Source organism: Hylobates moloch, unplaced genomic scaffold, assembly GCF_009828535.3.
Source record: "Hylobates moloch isolate HMO894 unplaced genomic scaffold, HMol_V3 SCAFFOLD_14, whole genome shotgun sequence".
NCBI classification, from domain to species: domain Eukaryota; kingdom Metazoa; phylum Chordata; class Mammalia; order Primates; family Hylobatidae; genus Hylobates; species Hylobates moloch.
In genome coordinates, this window is record NW_026652289.1 from 72,755,332 (window position 1) to 72,769,290 (window position 13,959).

Sequence of the window (13,959 nt, forward strand, 5' to 3'; positions counted from 1 at the left end):
AGTGCACACTCCACTGCTCCTGTCCTCAGGAACCTGGAAGCCCCCACCTGGTGTCCGAGGTGTGGCTCCCGCTTTAAGCGTGGGGCACCTCCTTTCCGGCCTCAAACCTACCCGAGCTCCCAGCAGGCAGCGGCACATCTGACGGCTGGAGACTAGAGCCCCTGGGTGGGGACTCCTTAAGGCTCCTCCCGGAAGCGTAGGGACCTCGCTGCCCACGCGCCCCTCCCTTTCCTCCTCTGGCGTCCTGGGGTCTGAGGTGGGCGTGGCCAAGCCGGCTTTAGGTCCGGGGAGTGTCTCGCCAGCGGCAGCACACCCCTGTAAGTGGTGGCCAGGGCTGCGGTGGCAAAGTGAGCTGTCAACTTTAGGTTGACAGGGGTGTGGCCGCGACCGCAAGGGCTGTTGTTGTCGGGTGGACCCAACAGGGATGGGCCGCTGGGGACGGCTGCTGGTGTGGTTCGGAGCCGCGGGTAAGTGCTATCTGGCGGTCAGGGGACCGTCCAGCCAGAGGCACCTTCCTAGGCTTGGGGGTGGCCGGTCAACAGGCCAGGTGTCAGTGGTTCCTCCAGAGGCCTCGAACTCTCACAGCCAAATTTCTCCGGTCCGTGATTCTGGAGTGCGGGCGGAGAAGCGCCAAGTGCGTGCGAATCCCAGAGTCTGGATCACGGAGCTTAGGAAGGAGGAACATTCTTTGGGGTCTCAGCACCGCCTTGGGGCGGGGCCACCAATCTAAGTCGAGGAAAGCATTTGGGAGGCTGCAGGACCAAATTCAGTACGGCCCCTAAGTTATTCACTGGGAAGGGCGCTCGAGGAGAGAAACTGGCAGAGCTATCAGCGCGCACCCGCGGGGCTTCTGCGACCGGAGTCGGGTAGTGGCTTCCAGGCTGAGAGCGCGGCTGGGCGGGGTGAGGGGTGTGGCCGCGACCTCAAGGGCAGCTGTTGCGGGGTTCTCTCTTTCTTTTATATCCTATTTCCACCCGCCTTAACGTCCTGCGCCTTCTCCCAACACCTTTCAGGCGCCATTCTCTGCTCTAGCCCGGGGTCCCAGGAGCCTTTTCTGCCGTCCTCGCCCCTGCCGCTGGCAAGTCCCAGCCCCCGGGACCCGAAAGTCAGCGCCAGGCCTAGCATCTTAGAGCCAGCCTCCCCGCTGAATTCTCCGGGTGAGCTTTAGGCGCCTCCTTCCTCTTCCGCTCACCATACCAGACCCCTCTGGCCCAGCCAGGGGCTCAACGACCCTTCCCTCGCTCCTTGCTCAACTCAGGCACCGAGGGGTCTTGGCTGTTTTCTACCTGCGGGGCCAGCGGCCGGCATGGGCCCACACAGACACAATGTGACGGGGCGTACGCGGGGACCAGCGTGGTGGTGACCGTGGGGGCCGCCGGGCAGCTGAGAGGCGTGCAACTGTGGCGCGTGCCGGGCCCTGGCCAGTATCTGTAAGTGCAGAGCGGAGGTAGGGTGGGCAGTGACCTGCTAGTTGGAGGTTTCACCGTCAGGGGAACGAAGTCCACGTGCGCACCGACTTGCGTCTTGGACTATAACGCGGGGAGGTCCACCTTGAGTGCCCTTCAAGGTGGCAATAGTCGCCACTGAGTTAGCCCTTACCCGGAACCTCTTACACCGAGCGGAAGGCCCCCAAACAGGGCGGCGCCAAGGGGTGCTTGAGCCTCCCCACATTTCCACGAACCCTCCTGAAATAAGTGTAATATCTGATTTTTCGGTGTGCAAACCTACCCTTCCCATCCCGTCAGAGTCGATTGCAGCCTCCAAGTCCCTCAGATAAAAAATAATTCTGGAGCCTCCTCTGTCGCCAACTTCTGCCCGGAGCGGCCGGCCTGAGCACCGAGGCCCGGGGACTCACCGCCCGTTCCCCGCAGGATCTCAGCCTACGGAGCCGCGGGCGGCAAAGGCGCCAAGAACCACCTGTCGCGGGCGCATGGCGTCTTCGTCTCAGCAATCTTCTCCCTCGGTCTGGAGGAGTCGCTGTACATCCTGGTGGGGCAGCAGGGAGAGGACGCCTGTCCCGGAGTGAGCGCAGCCAGTGGGGATGGGGCGGCGCCGGCGCCGCGGGGCGAGGGCTGCCTGGGGGCCGGGGGAGCGTGCTTTCCTCGGTGCCGGGTCACCAGCACAGCGAGGGGAGGCTCCTGGGCCCCGCCGATTCCCGCCCCCGCTGCCCGCAGGGTAGCCCGGAGAGCCAGCTCGTCTGCCTCGGGGAGTCTCGAGCCGTTGAAGAGCACGCGGTGATGGATGGGAGCGAAGGGGTCCCGGGGTCGCGGCGCTGGGCGGGAGGTGGCGGGGGTGGCGGGGGCGCCACCTACGTTTTCCGGGTACGTGCTCCCTTCGGCGCTCACCGTTGGGGTCCCAATCCTCTCCCCAGGGGCGCTCACGTACCCGCTCTCCGTCCGTCCCTTGGGGTCCCCCATCCCTGCGCTGGGCTGGGCTGGGGCCCCTGCCTTTATCCGGGCCCACGTGGCGGGAGCAGTGGCAGTGCCCCTGGACGGCTGGAGGGCGCGTCCTGGAACACGCCGCTGGCCCCATAGGTGCGCGCTGGCGAGCTGGAACCGTTGCTGGTGGCGGCCGGAGGCGGCGGTCGGGCCTACCTGAGGCCGCGGGACCGAGGCCGGACTCAGGCCGCCCCCGAGAAACTGGAGAACCGCTCGGAGGCGCCCGGGAGCGGCGGGAGAGGCGGGGCGGCAGGTGAGGGCGCGGGCCGCGGGGAGAGGCGGGATTGCTCCGCGTGTGGCTGCCAACCTTCCTGCTGTCGCTCTGCAGGTGGTGGGGGCGGCTGGACGTCGCGGGCTCCCTCTCCGCAGGCCGGCCGCTCACTGCAAGAGGGGGCGGAGGGCGGCCGGGGCTGCTCCGAGGCTTGGGCGACCCTTGGCTGGGCCGCAGCCGGCGGCTTCGGGGGTGGCGGCGGGGCCTGCACTGCGGGCGGAGGCGGCGGCGGCTACAGGGGTAGGTGCACCGTTGGAGAGGGCAGCTGAGCAGGCCCGAGGGTGAGGTGATGTTAGAACCTAAGTACAGGCCGGAGCCCTCGGGAGGATAGGTGTGGGAGAGGCATTAAGCCCTGCTCAGCAGCTCCAAACAAAGCAGGAGCTCTTAGAAAAGGAGGTCAAATACATTGCAAATCAGTATGCAGACAGGACTCCCTAGATTTCCATTCAATCCAGGATCTTTCCCATCACAGCAGGTCCCTGCCTTGTTTGCAGCGGTCTTCAGAACTTAGAGCTGGCCGAGTGAGCAAGCTGAGCAAGGGGGCAGAAAGGCAGGATTGGGTTAAGTCAGTGGTTCTCAAAGTGTGTTCCAGGAACAGGTAATATCCACACAACCTAAGTTGTTCGAAATGCAAATTATCGGCTGGGCCTGGTGGCTCACGCCTGTCATTCTAGCACTCCGGGAGGCCAAGGCAGGTGGATCATCTGAGGTCACCAGTTCGAGACCAGTCTGGCCAACCTGGTGAAACCCTGTCTCTACTAAAAATACAAAAATTAGCCGGGCGTGGTGGCAGGAGCCTGTAATCCCAGCTACTCTGGAGGCTGAGGCAGGAGAATTGCTTGAACCTAGGAGGCGGAGGTTGCAGTGAGCCGAGATCATTCCATTGCACTTCAGCCTGGGCAACGAGGGAAATTCTGTCTCAAAGATTAAAAAAAAAAAAAAAAGCAAATTATCCTGGGAGTTGGGGGAAGGTTGGGGAGATGCTGGTCAAAAAAATGCAAAATGGCAGTTAGATAGGAGGAATACCTTCCAGAATCTACCGTACTACATGGTGACTGTAGTTAATGACGATGTATTCTTGAAAATTGCTAAGAGAGGCGGGGCGCAGTGGCTCACGCCTGTAATCTCAACACTTTGGGAGGTGGAGGTGGGTGGATCTTGAGGTCAGAAGTTTGAGGCCAGCCTGGCCAATATGGTGAAACCCCCGTCTGTACTAAAAATACAAAAATTAGCCAGGCGTGGTGGCGTATGCCTGTAGTCCCAGCTACTCGGGAGGCTGAGACAGGAAAATCGCTTGAACCCGGGAGGTGGAGGTTGCAGTGAGCCAAGATCGTGCCACTGCACTCCAGCCTGGGTGACAGAGCAAGACTCTGTCTCAAAAAAAAAAAAAAAAAAAAAAGAAAAGAAAAGAAAAAGAAAATTGGTAAGAGAGTAGATTATAGGTGTTCTTACCACAGAAAATAAGTATGTAAGGTGGTGCATATATTGGTTTGAATTAGCCATTGCACAATGTGTACATATTTCAAAACATCATGCTGTATACAATAAATATATGAATTTTTTTTTTTTAGATGGAGTCTGGCTCTGTTGCCCAGGCTGGAGTGCAGTGGTACAAATCTCAGCTCACTGCAACCTCCGCCTCCCGGGTTCAAGCAATTCTCCTGCCTCAGCCTCCTGAGTAGCTGGGATTACGGGCATGTGCCACCATGCCTGGCTAATTTTTGTATTTTTAGTAGAGATGGGGTTTCACCATGTTGGTCAGGCTAGTCTTGGACTCCTGACCTCGTGATCCGCCCTCGTCGGCCTCCCAAAGTGCTGGGATTACAGGCATGAGCCACCGCACCTGGCCCTGAATTTTTATTTTTAATTAAAAATTAATTTTTAAAAAGAAATGCGAATTCTCAGCCCTTCTCTAACATACTGAATCAGAAACTCTAGGGGAGAGTCCCAGTCATCTGTGTTTTGATCAAATGACTAGTGTAAATTCCTTTGTGCCTGTCTGGGCTGTACTGCTCATACATACACATATGATCTACATTCTCACAGAAAGGGACTGTGAGGACATGGGACAGGAGGGGCTCAGGCAGGCAGGAGGCATTCCAGCCAGCCTCAGCTAGGCCTTCAGGCTCCAGCTGATTACGCCCTCCTCACCTCCTTCACTCCCACTTGTGAATAGACAGCACTTGTATCATGATGCTGGAGAAGAGAAGGCCACACTGGGATTTCCACTGGGAGATTCCAGCTTCTCCCCCATTCCCCATTTTTGTAGTCAAACCCTCCCATCACTCTCCACTTCCAGGGGGCGATGCTTCAGAGACTGACAACCTCTGGGCTGATGGGGAAGATGGAGTATCCTTCATACACCCCAGCAGCGAGCTCTACCTGCAGCCTCTGGCAGGTATTGGCCCCAACCCCACCTCTCAGCCTGGCCTGGACTTCTTCCCCAATCCCTGAGCCCACTCCTGCACTGCACTGAAGAGCCACCTGCACTGTGAATAACCTTGCATAGCACAGGATTCTTGCATAGCACAGGGTCATTTGAAAAGTGGGCTGTCATCATGCCATTGCACTCCAGCCTGGGTGACAAGAGCAAAACTCTGTCTTAAAAAAAAGAAAAGTGGGCTGTCAGTTGTGCTGGATGCCAATGCAGGGCATGCTGCATGCTTTTCAAGTACCCCCTTATTATGAATTCGCTTCAAATACCTGGGAGTGTGCAAGCTTGACAGAAGTCCCCCAGCTTCTCTCACCACCCTTGTAAGCTTGGTGCTGCTCTTTGCTCTAAAGTCCTGGGCTAGAATTAACCATGTGGCTGGAAAAGGCATGTATTTATTTATTTATTTTTATTTTTGAGACAGAGTCTCGCTCTGTCACCCAGGCTGGAGTGCAGTGGTGCGATCTTGGGTCACTGCAACCTCCACCTCCCTGGTTCAAGTGATTCTGCAGCCTCAGTCACTGGAGTAGCTGGGATTGCAGGCGTGCGCCACCACACCTTGCTAATTTTTGTATTTTTAGTAGAGGCGGGGTTGGCCAGGCTGGTCTCGAACTTCTGACCTCTGGTGATCCGCCCACCTCAGCCTCCCAAAGTGCAGTGATTATAGGCGTGTGCCACCGCACCCAGCCAAAGGCATGTATTTAATATATCCCAGCCCCACCACACCATATCAGTTCTTTTACTCACAGTCACCGAGAACCACGGAGAGGTAGAGATCCGAAGGCACCTCAACTGCAGTCACTGCCCTTTGAGAGACTGCCAATGGCAGGCAGAGCTCCAGTTGGCTGAATGCCTGTGCCCAGAAGGCATGGAGCTAGCTGTGGATAACGTCACCTGCATGGGTATGTCCTACCTTTGCCCAAGGTCTGGACTCCTGGGGTCACAGACTGGGAGGAGCAGTAGGCCACTGGGAAAATGGTATAGACATTTGCTGTGTGCCAGGCCCTGTGATGGGTGCTGGGCAGGGGATTGGAGATTCATTGGTGCACAGTGCCTTTCAGAGGCATGTCGTCCAGTGTGGGAGGATGTTTAGATATAGCTATGTAAATGTATATTTCAAGTGACGATTGTTGTGGGAGGTATAAAGTGCTTTAGGGGTGTTCAAGAGGGAGAGGTTGCTTTTGCCCAGGATAATGGGGGAAGGCATCATGGAAAAATTAACACTTGAGCTGAGTCTTGAAGCATGGGTAAAACTTGAGGGTAAAGGAACAGAGAAGACCTTCCCACTGGAGGTGTCTCTCTTTCTCCCTAGAGCTGCACAAGCCCCCAGGCCCTCTGGTTCTGATGGTGGCTGTGGTGGCAACCTCAACATTGAGCCTCCTTATGGTGTGTGGGGTCCTGATTCTGGGTACGAAGCGTCTAGCAGGCACAGTTGATTCAAGGCTGCTCCTCTCCAGTGAGCTGGGATGGGCTTCTGCGGGGTCCCAGGGCTGACTTCAAGACCACTTACTGCAGCAGAGCCGTGGTAGACTCCTCTGGGATTCTAAGATAGGAGCTGGGGAGGCCTGGGGAAAACGTTTACTGTAATGAGCATCTGGAGGGGTGTCCTGGGCAGGTGGGGGAGGGAGACCTGATGGGCAGGTGGAGGGTGTGCCGTTATTCTTCCCACCTCCAGTGAAGCAGAAGAAGTGGCAGGGCCTGCGGGAGATGAGGCTGCTGAGCCCTGAGCTTGAGCTGAGCAAGCTTCGAACCTCTGCCATCAGGACAGCCCCCAATCCCTATTATTGCCAGGTGGGGCTTGGCCCGGCCCAGTCCTGGCCTCTGCCCCCAGGTGTCACCGAGGTTTCCCCAGCCAATGTTACTCTGCTCAGGTGAGTCTTCTGCCTCCTTCTGAGAACCTGTGCACTCTGAATCTCCACCTCTGATTCTCTCCCTGCTGTAGTGAATTATAAATCCCAGAAAAAATCTGGCCCACATCCCTTGTGTAAGGGAGAGGGAGGCCCTGAGAAGCTCCAGAAGGGGAAGTAACTTGCTCAAAGTCACCTCTCTGTCCCAGTTCTTAGAATATGATCTCGCAGCTGGGCGTGGTGGCTCACGCCTGTAATCCCAGCACTTTGGGAGGTCGAGGCAGGCAGGTCACCTGAGGTCGGGAGTTTGAGACCAGCCTGACCAACATGGAGAAACCCCATCTCTACTGAAAATACAAAATTAGCTGGGCATGGTGGTGCATGCCTGTAATCCCAGCTACGTGGGAGGCTGAGGCAGGAGAATCACTTGAACCCGGGAAGCGGAGGTTGTGGTGAGCCGAGATCACGCCATTGCACTCCAGCCGGGGCGACAGAGTGAGACTCTGTCTCAATAAAAAAAGAATATGATCTCGCGTCTGTAATCTCAGCACTTTCGGAGGCCGAGGCAGGCAGATCACCTGAGGTCAGGAGTTCGAGACCAGCCTGGCCAACATGGTGAAACCCTGTCTGTACTAAAAACACAAAAATTAGCCAGGCGTTGTGGCGCTCGCCTGTAGTCCCAGCTACTCGGGAGACTGAGGCAGGAGAATCGCTTGAGCCCGAGAGGCAGAGGTTGCAGTGAGCCGAGATCGCGCCATTGCTTGGGTGACAGAGCGAGACTTCATCTTAAAAAAAAAAAAATCATGACTCTTGGAACCCAGGGATTGCCTCCCTCCCAGAGCGTCTGCAGGGACCAGGGAAGGCCTCATCATGCATTCCCACCCTGACTGGCCCATGCCTGCCCTCTCTTTTGCCCTGGCTCTATGCCAGTAAGCATCACCCTTGCAGGGCTTCTACCTGGGGACATGCCATGGTATGGAGAGTCTGTATAGGGTCAGCTGGGCATGTGGCAGGGGCAGGGGAGGTAAAGGGGGTACTAGATTCTCTAGGACTCTTCTCCAGGCTGCCTGCCCACTCCCTTCCAATATGTCTTCCTGCAGAGCCCTGGGCCATGGTGCCTTTGGGGAGGTGTATGAAGGACTGGTAATTGACCTTCCTGGGGACTCCAGTCCCCTGCAGGTGGCTATCAAGGTGAGAGGAGTGGGACTTCTAGCTGGGGGTAGGAGAGCGGAACACCCTAAAGGGAAGGATAATGACTAGAGCTAGGGTTAACCCCCCTCCTGAAGTGTCCAGGGCAGCTCAGAAACTGTGCCCTTTTCCTCCCCAGACCCTGCCAGAACTCTGCTCTCCTCAGGATGAGCTGGATTTCCTCATGGAGGCCCTCATCATCAGGTGCACCTGGGACCAGAGGCAGGGCTGGAAGGCGGGAGGGGAAGGCCCGGGAACAGCTTCTCTTCACCCTGAGGCTGAGGTAGCAAGTCAGGGGACACAGAGGGCCTCTCCAGCTTTGTGGAGCCTAAAACACGGTTTCCATCTCCCTCCTGGTAACGGGGTTTGTCCACCATCCCACTCAGCAAGTTTAGCCATCAGAACATTGTGCGGTGTGTGGGGCTCAGCCTCAGGGCCACCCCTCGCCTCATTCTGCTGGAACTGATGTCTGGAGGGGACATGAAGAGTTTCCTGAGGCACAGTCGGCCACACCTGGTGAGACCCTTGTCTCAGCCCCCCAGGCCCCTCTAAAGACCCCGTCCATGTGTCTGAGACCTACATGGACTGATGCCCCCTCTGCCTGACCCAGGGCCAGCCATCACCTCTGGTCATGCGGGACCTGCTGCAGCTGGCGCAGGACATAGCCCAGGGCTGCCACTACCTAGAGGAAAATCACTTCATCCACAGGTTAGGAGCAGTCCCGGCTCAGGGGACCCCCATCCCAACTCCCTCCCCAAGGAACAGCCCTTCCACACAGCTTTTAAGGAAATAGATCAGGAGGAGCAAGAATTTCTGGATTCTGGCAGTGACTTCTTTGCCTACTCTGTAGGGATATTGCCGCCCGGAACTGTCTGCTGAGCTGCACTGGACCCAGCCGAGTGGCCAAGATTGGGGACTTCGGGATGGCACGAGATATCTACCGGTGCGGGACTTGGGGAGGTGGGAAGGCTCTTGCTCCAAGGGCGTTTTGCCCACACCTTGGTGGTAAACGACTCATCATTCACCTCCTCCCTCCTGTAGGGCCAGTTATTACCGCAAGGGTGACCGGGCCTTGCTCCCAGTCAAGTGGATGCCCCCAGAGGCCTTCCTGGAGGGCATCTTCACATCCAAGACAGATTCCTGGTGATAACACCCTTCCCCTCCCCTTCGCCTCTGTTCCTCTCCCCTTCCCCTCTGTTCCCCTCCCCCAAGGCTAATCCTGTCCTTTCCAGCCACCTCATGTGAGGGGAGGCTGCACCTGACGGGTCTCACTTGGTTCCCGCACTTGTGATGCAGGTCTTTTGGGGTGCTGCTCTGGGAGATCTTCTCACTGGGCTACATGCCCTATCCTGGGCGCACCAACCAGGAGGTGCTGGACTTCGTCGTTGGAGGGGGCCGGATGGACCCTCCTAGGGGCTGCCCAGGGCCTGTGTGAGTTGAGTGCTGCCCAGGAAGGGAGGTCCTTCACAACCATGGGTGGGCATGAACTCCTGCCTCTCCCTAGGTACCGCATCATGACCCAGTGTTGGCAGCACAAGCCTGAGCTCCGCCCTAGCTTTGCCAGCATCTTGGAGCGTCTGCAGTACTGCACTCAGGTGTGCCCCCGACCTAATCTGACATCCTGGTCTTGTGGGTCAGGAGGTGGGCGGGGGGGGGCGGGGAGGGCAGAAAACTCTATGCCCCCCTGCTCCCTGACTCTTCCATTACAGGATCCCGATGTGCTGAATTCACTCCTGCCAATGGAGCTGGGGCCCACCCCAGAGGAGGAAGGGGCTTCTGGGCTGGGGAACAGATCTTTAGAGTGCCTAAGACCCCCACAGCCCCAGGAACTGAGTCCAGAGAAGTTGAAAAGCTGGGGAGCTAGCCCTCTTGGTCCCTGGCTGTCCTCTGGCCTCAAGCCCCTCAAATCCAGGGGCCTCCAACCTCAGAACCTTTGGAATCCCACTTACCGCTCCTGAGCCCTAAGGGGCCCTGAGGGTAAGGACTGAGGCACTGAGGGTCCCTCCCTATACTCCTCAGGCTCCTGGATGGCCTGTTATGCCAGCGGCCCCTGTTCCCTGCAGTCTGTGCTGTGTGTCTGGGCCTGTCTCGGGGCTGGCCTGGCAGCACTGCACTTGCCATGCTGGAAACCAGCCCAGGCCTCCCAGGGAAGTGCCCAGCCACTTCCAGCTTTTGATCTTTGGGGCCAGAGGCCACCTTACACATACCCCAAGTGTCCATGGGGAGCACTAGATTGCTCTCCCATTATGAGCGTCCTTCATCTGGGCAGAGCCCCACCCTGCAGATGCTTCTAATAAAAAGCTCTTCTCATCCTCCAGCGATCTGAGTGGATGCCAGGGATCGGAACCGAGGAAGAGGGGACCAGAGGAGGGAGGGGCCGAGGCCTGAGGCACAGGTAGCTGCATCTTGTCTTTGAGTTTTATTAGGAAGGGGAGTCCATCGTAGTGTGAGAGGTTAGACCAGAAGGTCTAGGCTTGCTAAATAAAATCCACGGTCTGGCCCCTCTGGAGAGGGCAGAGCCTCCTCAGAAGAGCTGGCCTGAGGAAGAAGCCCTTTGCCCCCTCCCCTCCTATAAGTTAGTTAGTGTCATTCGGCTCTGGGAACGCTGGGGCCCAGGTGGGCGAAACCCATGGCATCGGCGGTGCCCCCCCTTAGTGGCTGGCACCTGGTCCTGCAGGACCCGGTTAACTGCCCTGCACCGCGAGGCTCCAGTCTCAAGCCGGCATGCACGGTGGGGACAAAGTTGCAGGTCCACATGTCAGGGCAGCGGCCCGCCGGGACAGGAGTCCAGCCTCATCTCTCAGCCAGGCTGGCCAGGATGCCAATGAGATTGTCCAGCCCCAGCAAATAGCCGTCCTCGCGGTTGCCCTCCTCCCAGGGCCGCCGGTGGTCCAGGATCTGGCCATCGGGGAGGGGCGTGGTCTTGCCGAAGTCGATGAGCCACACGCCGGCGCGATGGCAGTGATCGTGCACAAAGAGGAGCGAGCTGCCGATCACCTGCGAGCCCCGCACGGTCAGACCGAGGCCCTGCGCAGAGACGCCCCCGCCGGGTTCCCGCCCTCGCCCTCGAGGCCCGGGCACCCGGGCGGCCGCCGCTTACCTCGTGCCTCCTGAAGAACTCGGAGACCTCCAGGGTGTCCCGGATCTGCTGCAGGCGGTTCAGATACCGCCTCTGCAGAGGGTGGGTGGGATAGGAGGGCAAATTAACTAAACGCCAAATGAGCGCCTGCTAACGATGAGCCGGGACCTACGCTGGGCTTGGCAAATGCCGCCAGGAGGAAGACCCAGGACCCCGCCCGGCGTGGCCCAGAAGGGAAGGGGCGTAGAGCAGTTGCGAGCCAGCGCGGTGAGGGCCATGGTGGGGACACAGCCGAGGGCACTGGGCCGGATGACAGGGGCAGTCCTCGGCTTCAGGCTCCCCAACACCTCAGGGTTTGGGATCCCGCTCTCACCAGCACTTCCTCATCTCCTTGCACAAACTCTTCAAAGACGCGAAGCACCTGCTCTCGGCTTCGCGTAGTCTTGAAGTCGGTGCTACAGGAGCCGTCCGCTTTCTGGAGGTGGGACAGGAGTGTCAGGGGCCCCGGGCCCGCCAGTGGGGAAGAGGACGGCCTAGGGCAGCGGTACCTCCCAGTTGCAGGGAACGACGAGGCGGTGGGAGAGGGCGGAGGGGCAGGCGGGGCGGGAGCGGGAGATCGGGAAAGACAGCGCGCAGTGGGGCTGGGGCGGTGCCGGCGAAGCGCGCCTGCCTCACCTTGATGCCCTCGATGCGGAAGCCGAGGGTGGTGCTGGAGCTGATGCCTTCCCGCCACTGCATGTAGCGCGGCTTGGTGACGGCGCGCTGCGCGTGCTCCTCCTCGGTGGGAGCTTCAGGGTCCACAGCTAGCATTTTCTTGTACATGTCCTTCCGTAGCTTGGGCCGCTCACGGGCCTTGGTCAGCTCCTCCTCTAGGTAAGTCCTGTGGGGGCGTAGGCAGCGGCCAGGGCATGAGGGGGTGCACACGGAGACCCCTTCGAGCACTCGCCCCGGGTCCCCCTCAAGCAGTTGTCCCGGCCCTGGACCCCCACTTGATCCCCTCACTGACCTGGCAGGGCATGCATACCTGACACCCATTTTGCAGTCGAGCACACAAGGTCCGTCGAAGCCATCAAGCAGGTCCTGCAGCTGCAGGTAGCTTTCGCCATCGCGCTCCACCACGCCGTGGAAGGCAGGCACGCAGCCGCGCAGCGCGTCAGCCATCAGCCGCGCCAGGCAGTAGCGCTCCGGCTCCGAGCAGCGCTTCAGGATCAGCCCGCTGGTGCCCGCCGCCTTAAAACTCCCTGAGGACCGGCATCCGTCAGCGCCGCCCAGCCCCTTCCCGTTGCGGGCACCCGCCCACCCGCCCCGCGACTCACCTGTGTGCCCTGCCAGCTGCACCCAGGCGTAGCGCTTCTTGAAAGGGCTTATGACCGGCAGATTGACCATGGTCCGGATCTTCTGCCAGTGGTTTTTCTGAAAGCGACAGGGTGAAGGTCTGATAATCGGCGTCTCGGCAATGCATAAGCCCTCCCTCCACTGAAACAGGGTCTCGCCACGCCCCCGACCCACCGGAAGCAGCTGGGGCTGGATGAGTCATTAATTCATTCATTCACTCTGGGAAGGTTTATTTGTGCGCCTGTGTGGCGGGCGCTGATACAGGCACAGTGAAGGTGATTCCATCGTCTCCAGTGAGCTGTCAAGAGCCTGGACTTAGTATCTGAAGCCCCCGGTTTGCGCTCCAGCTCTGCCACTGAAGAACGCGTGGGCAGGTTACGAAAATGCTCTGTCGAGGTTTTTGAACTGTTGTGAGCATCGGAATTACCTGATGGTCACCCTTGTTAAAAATTGCAGATTATCAGGCCTACCGCAGGGAAATTCTAAATTGGTCTAGAGTAGGGCCAATTTTTTTTTTTTTTTTTCCAGATGGAGTCTTGCTCTGTCGCCCAGGCTGGAGTACAGTGGCGCGATCTCGCCTCACTGCAACCTCTACCTCCCGGGTTCAGGCGGTTCTCTTGTTTCAGCCTCCCAAGTAGCTGGGACTACAGGTGCACACCACCATGCCCGGCTAATTTTTTTGTATTTTTAGTAGAGATAGGGTTTCACCATATTGGTCAGGCTGGTCTCCAACTCTTGACCTCAGGTGTTCCACCCACCTCGGCCTCCCAAACTGCTGGGATTACAGGTGTGAGCCACCACGCCCGGCCCCCCAAATTTTTATTACTACCAATGCCTCAAAAGATTCCAGGACCCAAGAAACGAGCCTCTGTGCATCCGTAAGAAAAAGATCTATAAAATGAGGAAATAACTATCCTTACTGGGTTGTTGTGAGTAGTACATGAGGCTTGAGCATGACAGGCGCCCAGCTCCCCCATCCCATTCCATGGTATGAGGCAGAAGCTGAACAAATCTCAATCACTGATTCCTTCACTCAGGACCTTGGTTCCTCTCATTTAGGGAGACAGGCATACACAGAAACAAACCTGTACACAGGCCCAGGGCAGGAAGGCCAGCCTGGGAGGGCCTGGAGAAAGAACAGGGCTGGAGAAAGAGGCTCTCCAAGCCTCTCTTGCTATTCCTGGATTCCATGCACTCATTAGCTGGCAAGGCCCAGGGCACCCTTGGTTTTGATCTGGACCCAGAAATCTTAAGCCATGAAAATAAGATGCAGGGCTGGGCGCAGTGGCTCACGCCTGTAATCCCAGCACTTTGGGAGACCGAGGTGGGCAGATCACAAGGTCAAGAGATCAAGACCATCCTAGCCAACA

The 13,959-nt window shown here is 58.3% G+C and overlaps 2 protein-coding genes across 5 annotated transcripts in view; one reads left to right on the forward strand and one right to left on the reverse strand.

Moving 5' to 3' along the window:
- Positions 1 to 250: 250 nt before the first annotated feature.
- Positions 251 to 10,487, forward strand: LTK (leukocyte receptor tyrosine kinase). Of its 4 annotated transcripts, XM_058427517.1 has the most exons (20): positions 251 to 467; positions 1,014 to 1,157; positions 1,259 to 1,430; positions 1,872 to 2,022; positions 2,175 to 2,321; positions 2,535 to 2,691; positions 2,767 to 2,949; positions 5,009 to 5,107; positions 5,890 to 6,042; positions 6,453 to 6,548; positions 6,816 to 7,011; positions 8,088 to 8,178; positions 8,315 to 8,379; positions 8,562 to 8,691; positions 8,786 to 8,883; positions 9,026 to 9,118; positions 9,217 to 9,318; positions 9,472 to 9,606; positions 9,680 to 9,770; positions 9,885 to 10,487. In XM_058427517.1, exons 1-20 carry the CDS (start codon positions 425 to 427, stop codon positions 10,131 to 10,133), a joined length of 2,595 nt encoding a protein of 864 aa, XP_058283500.1. In that variant the 5' UTR covers positions 251 to 424; the 3' UTR covers positions 10,134 to 10,487. The 4 variants fall into 4 exon arrangements, with proteins under 4 accessions (XP_058283500.1, XP_058283502.1, XP_058283501.1 ...); XM_058427519.1 differs by lacking the exon at positions 2,767 to 2,949 and having other exon boundaries at positions 254 to 467; XM_058427518.1 differs by lacking the exon at positions 2,767 to 2,949 and having other exon boundaries at positions 316 to 467; positions 6,453 to 6,596.
- A 94-nt stretch (positions 10,488 to 10,581) lies between these two features.
- Positions 10,582 to 13,959, reverse strand: part of ITPKA (inositol-trisphosphate 3-kinase A) — a 9,923-nt gene continuing 6,545 nt past the window's right edge. The window contains exons 2-7 of the mRNA XM_032174239.2: positions 12,571 to 12,667; positions 12,279 to 12,495; positions 11,930 to 12,134; positions 11,628 to 11,729; positions 11,276 to 11,347; positions 10,582 to 11,172 (exon numbers count right to left, since the gene is read on the reverse strand). Of these exons, the coding sequence (XP_032030130.1) occupies positions 10,969 to 11,172; positions 11,276 to 11,347; positions 11,628 to 11,729; positions 11,930 to 12,134; positions 12,279 to 12,495; positions 12,571 to 12,667 (897 nt within the window). The 3' untranslated portion in view covers positions 10,582 to 10,968. The remainder of the gene's footprint in view (positions 11,173 to 11,275; positions 11,348 to 11,627; positions 11,730 to 11,929; positions 12,135 to 12,278; positions 12,496 to 12,570; positions 12,668 to 13,959) is intronic.

Bases quoted from the DNA above. Each gene is read 5' to 3' on its own strand.
- LTK (XM_058427517.1), top strand. From the start codon at position 425: ATGGGCCGCTGGGGACGGCTGCTGGTGTGGTTCGGAGCCGCGG. The intron at 2,692-2,766 runs GTGAGGGCGCGG...GTCGCTCTGCAG, and splicing joins CGGGAGAGGCGGGGCGGCAG to GTGGTGGGGGCGGCTGGACG. The intron at 9,771-9,884 runs GTGTGCCCCCGA...CTTCCATTACAG, and splicing joins GTCTGCAGTACTGCACTCAG to GATCCCGATGTGCTGAATTC.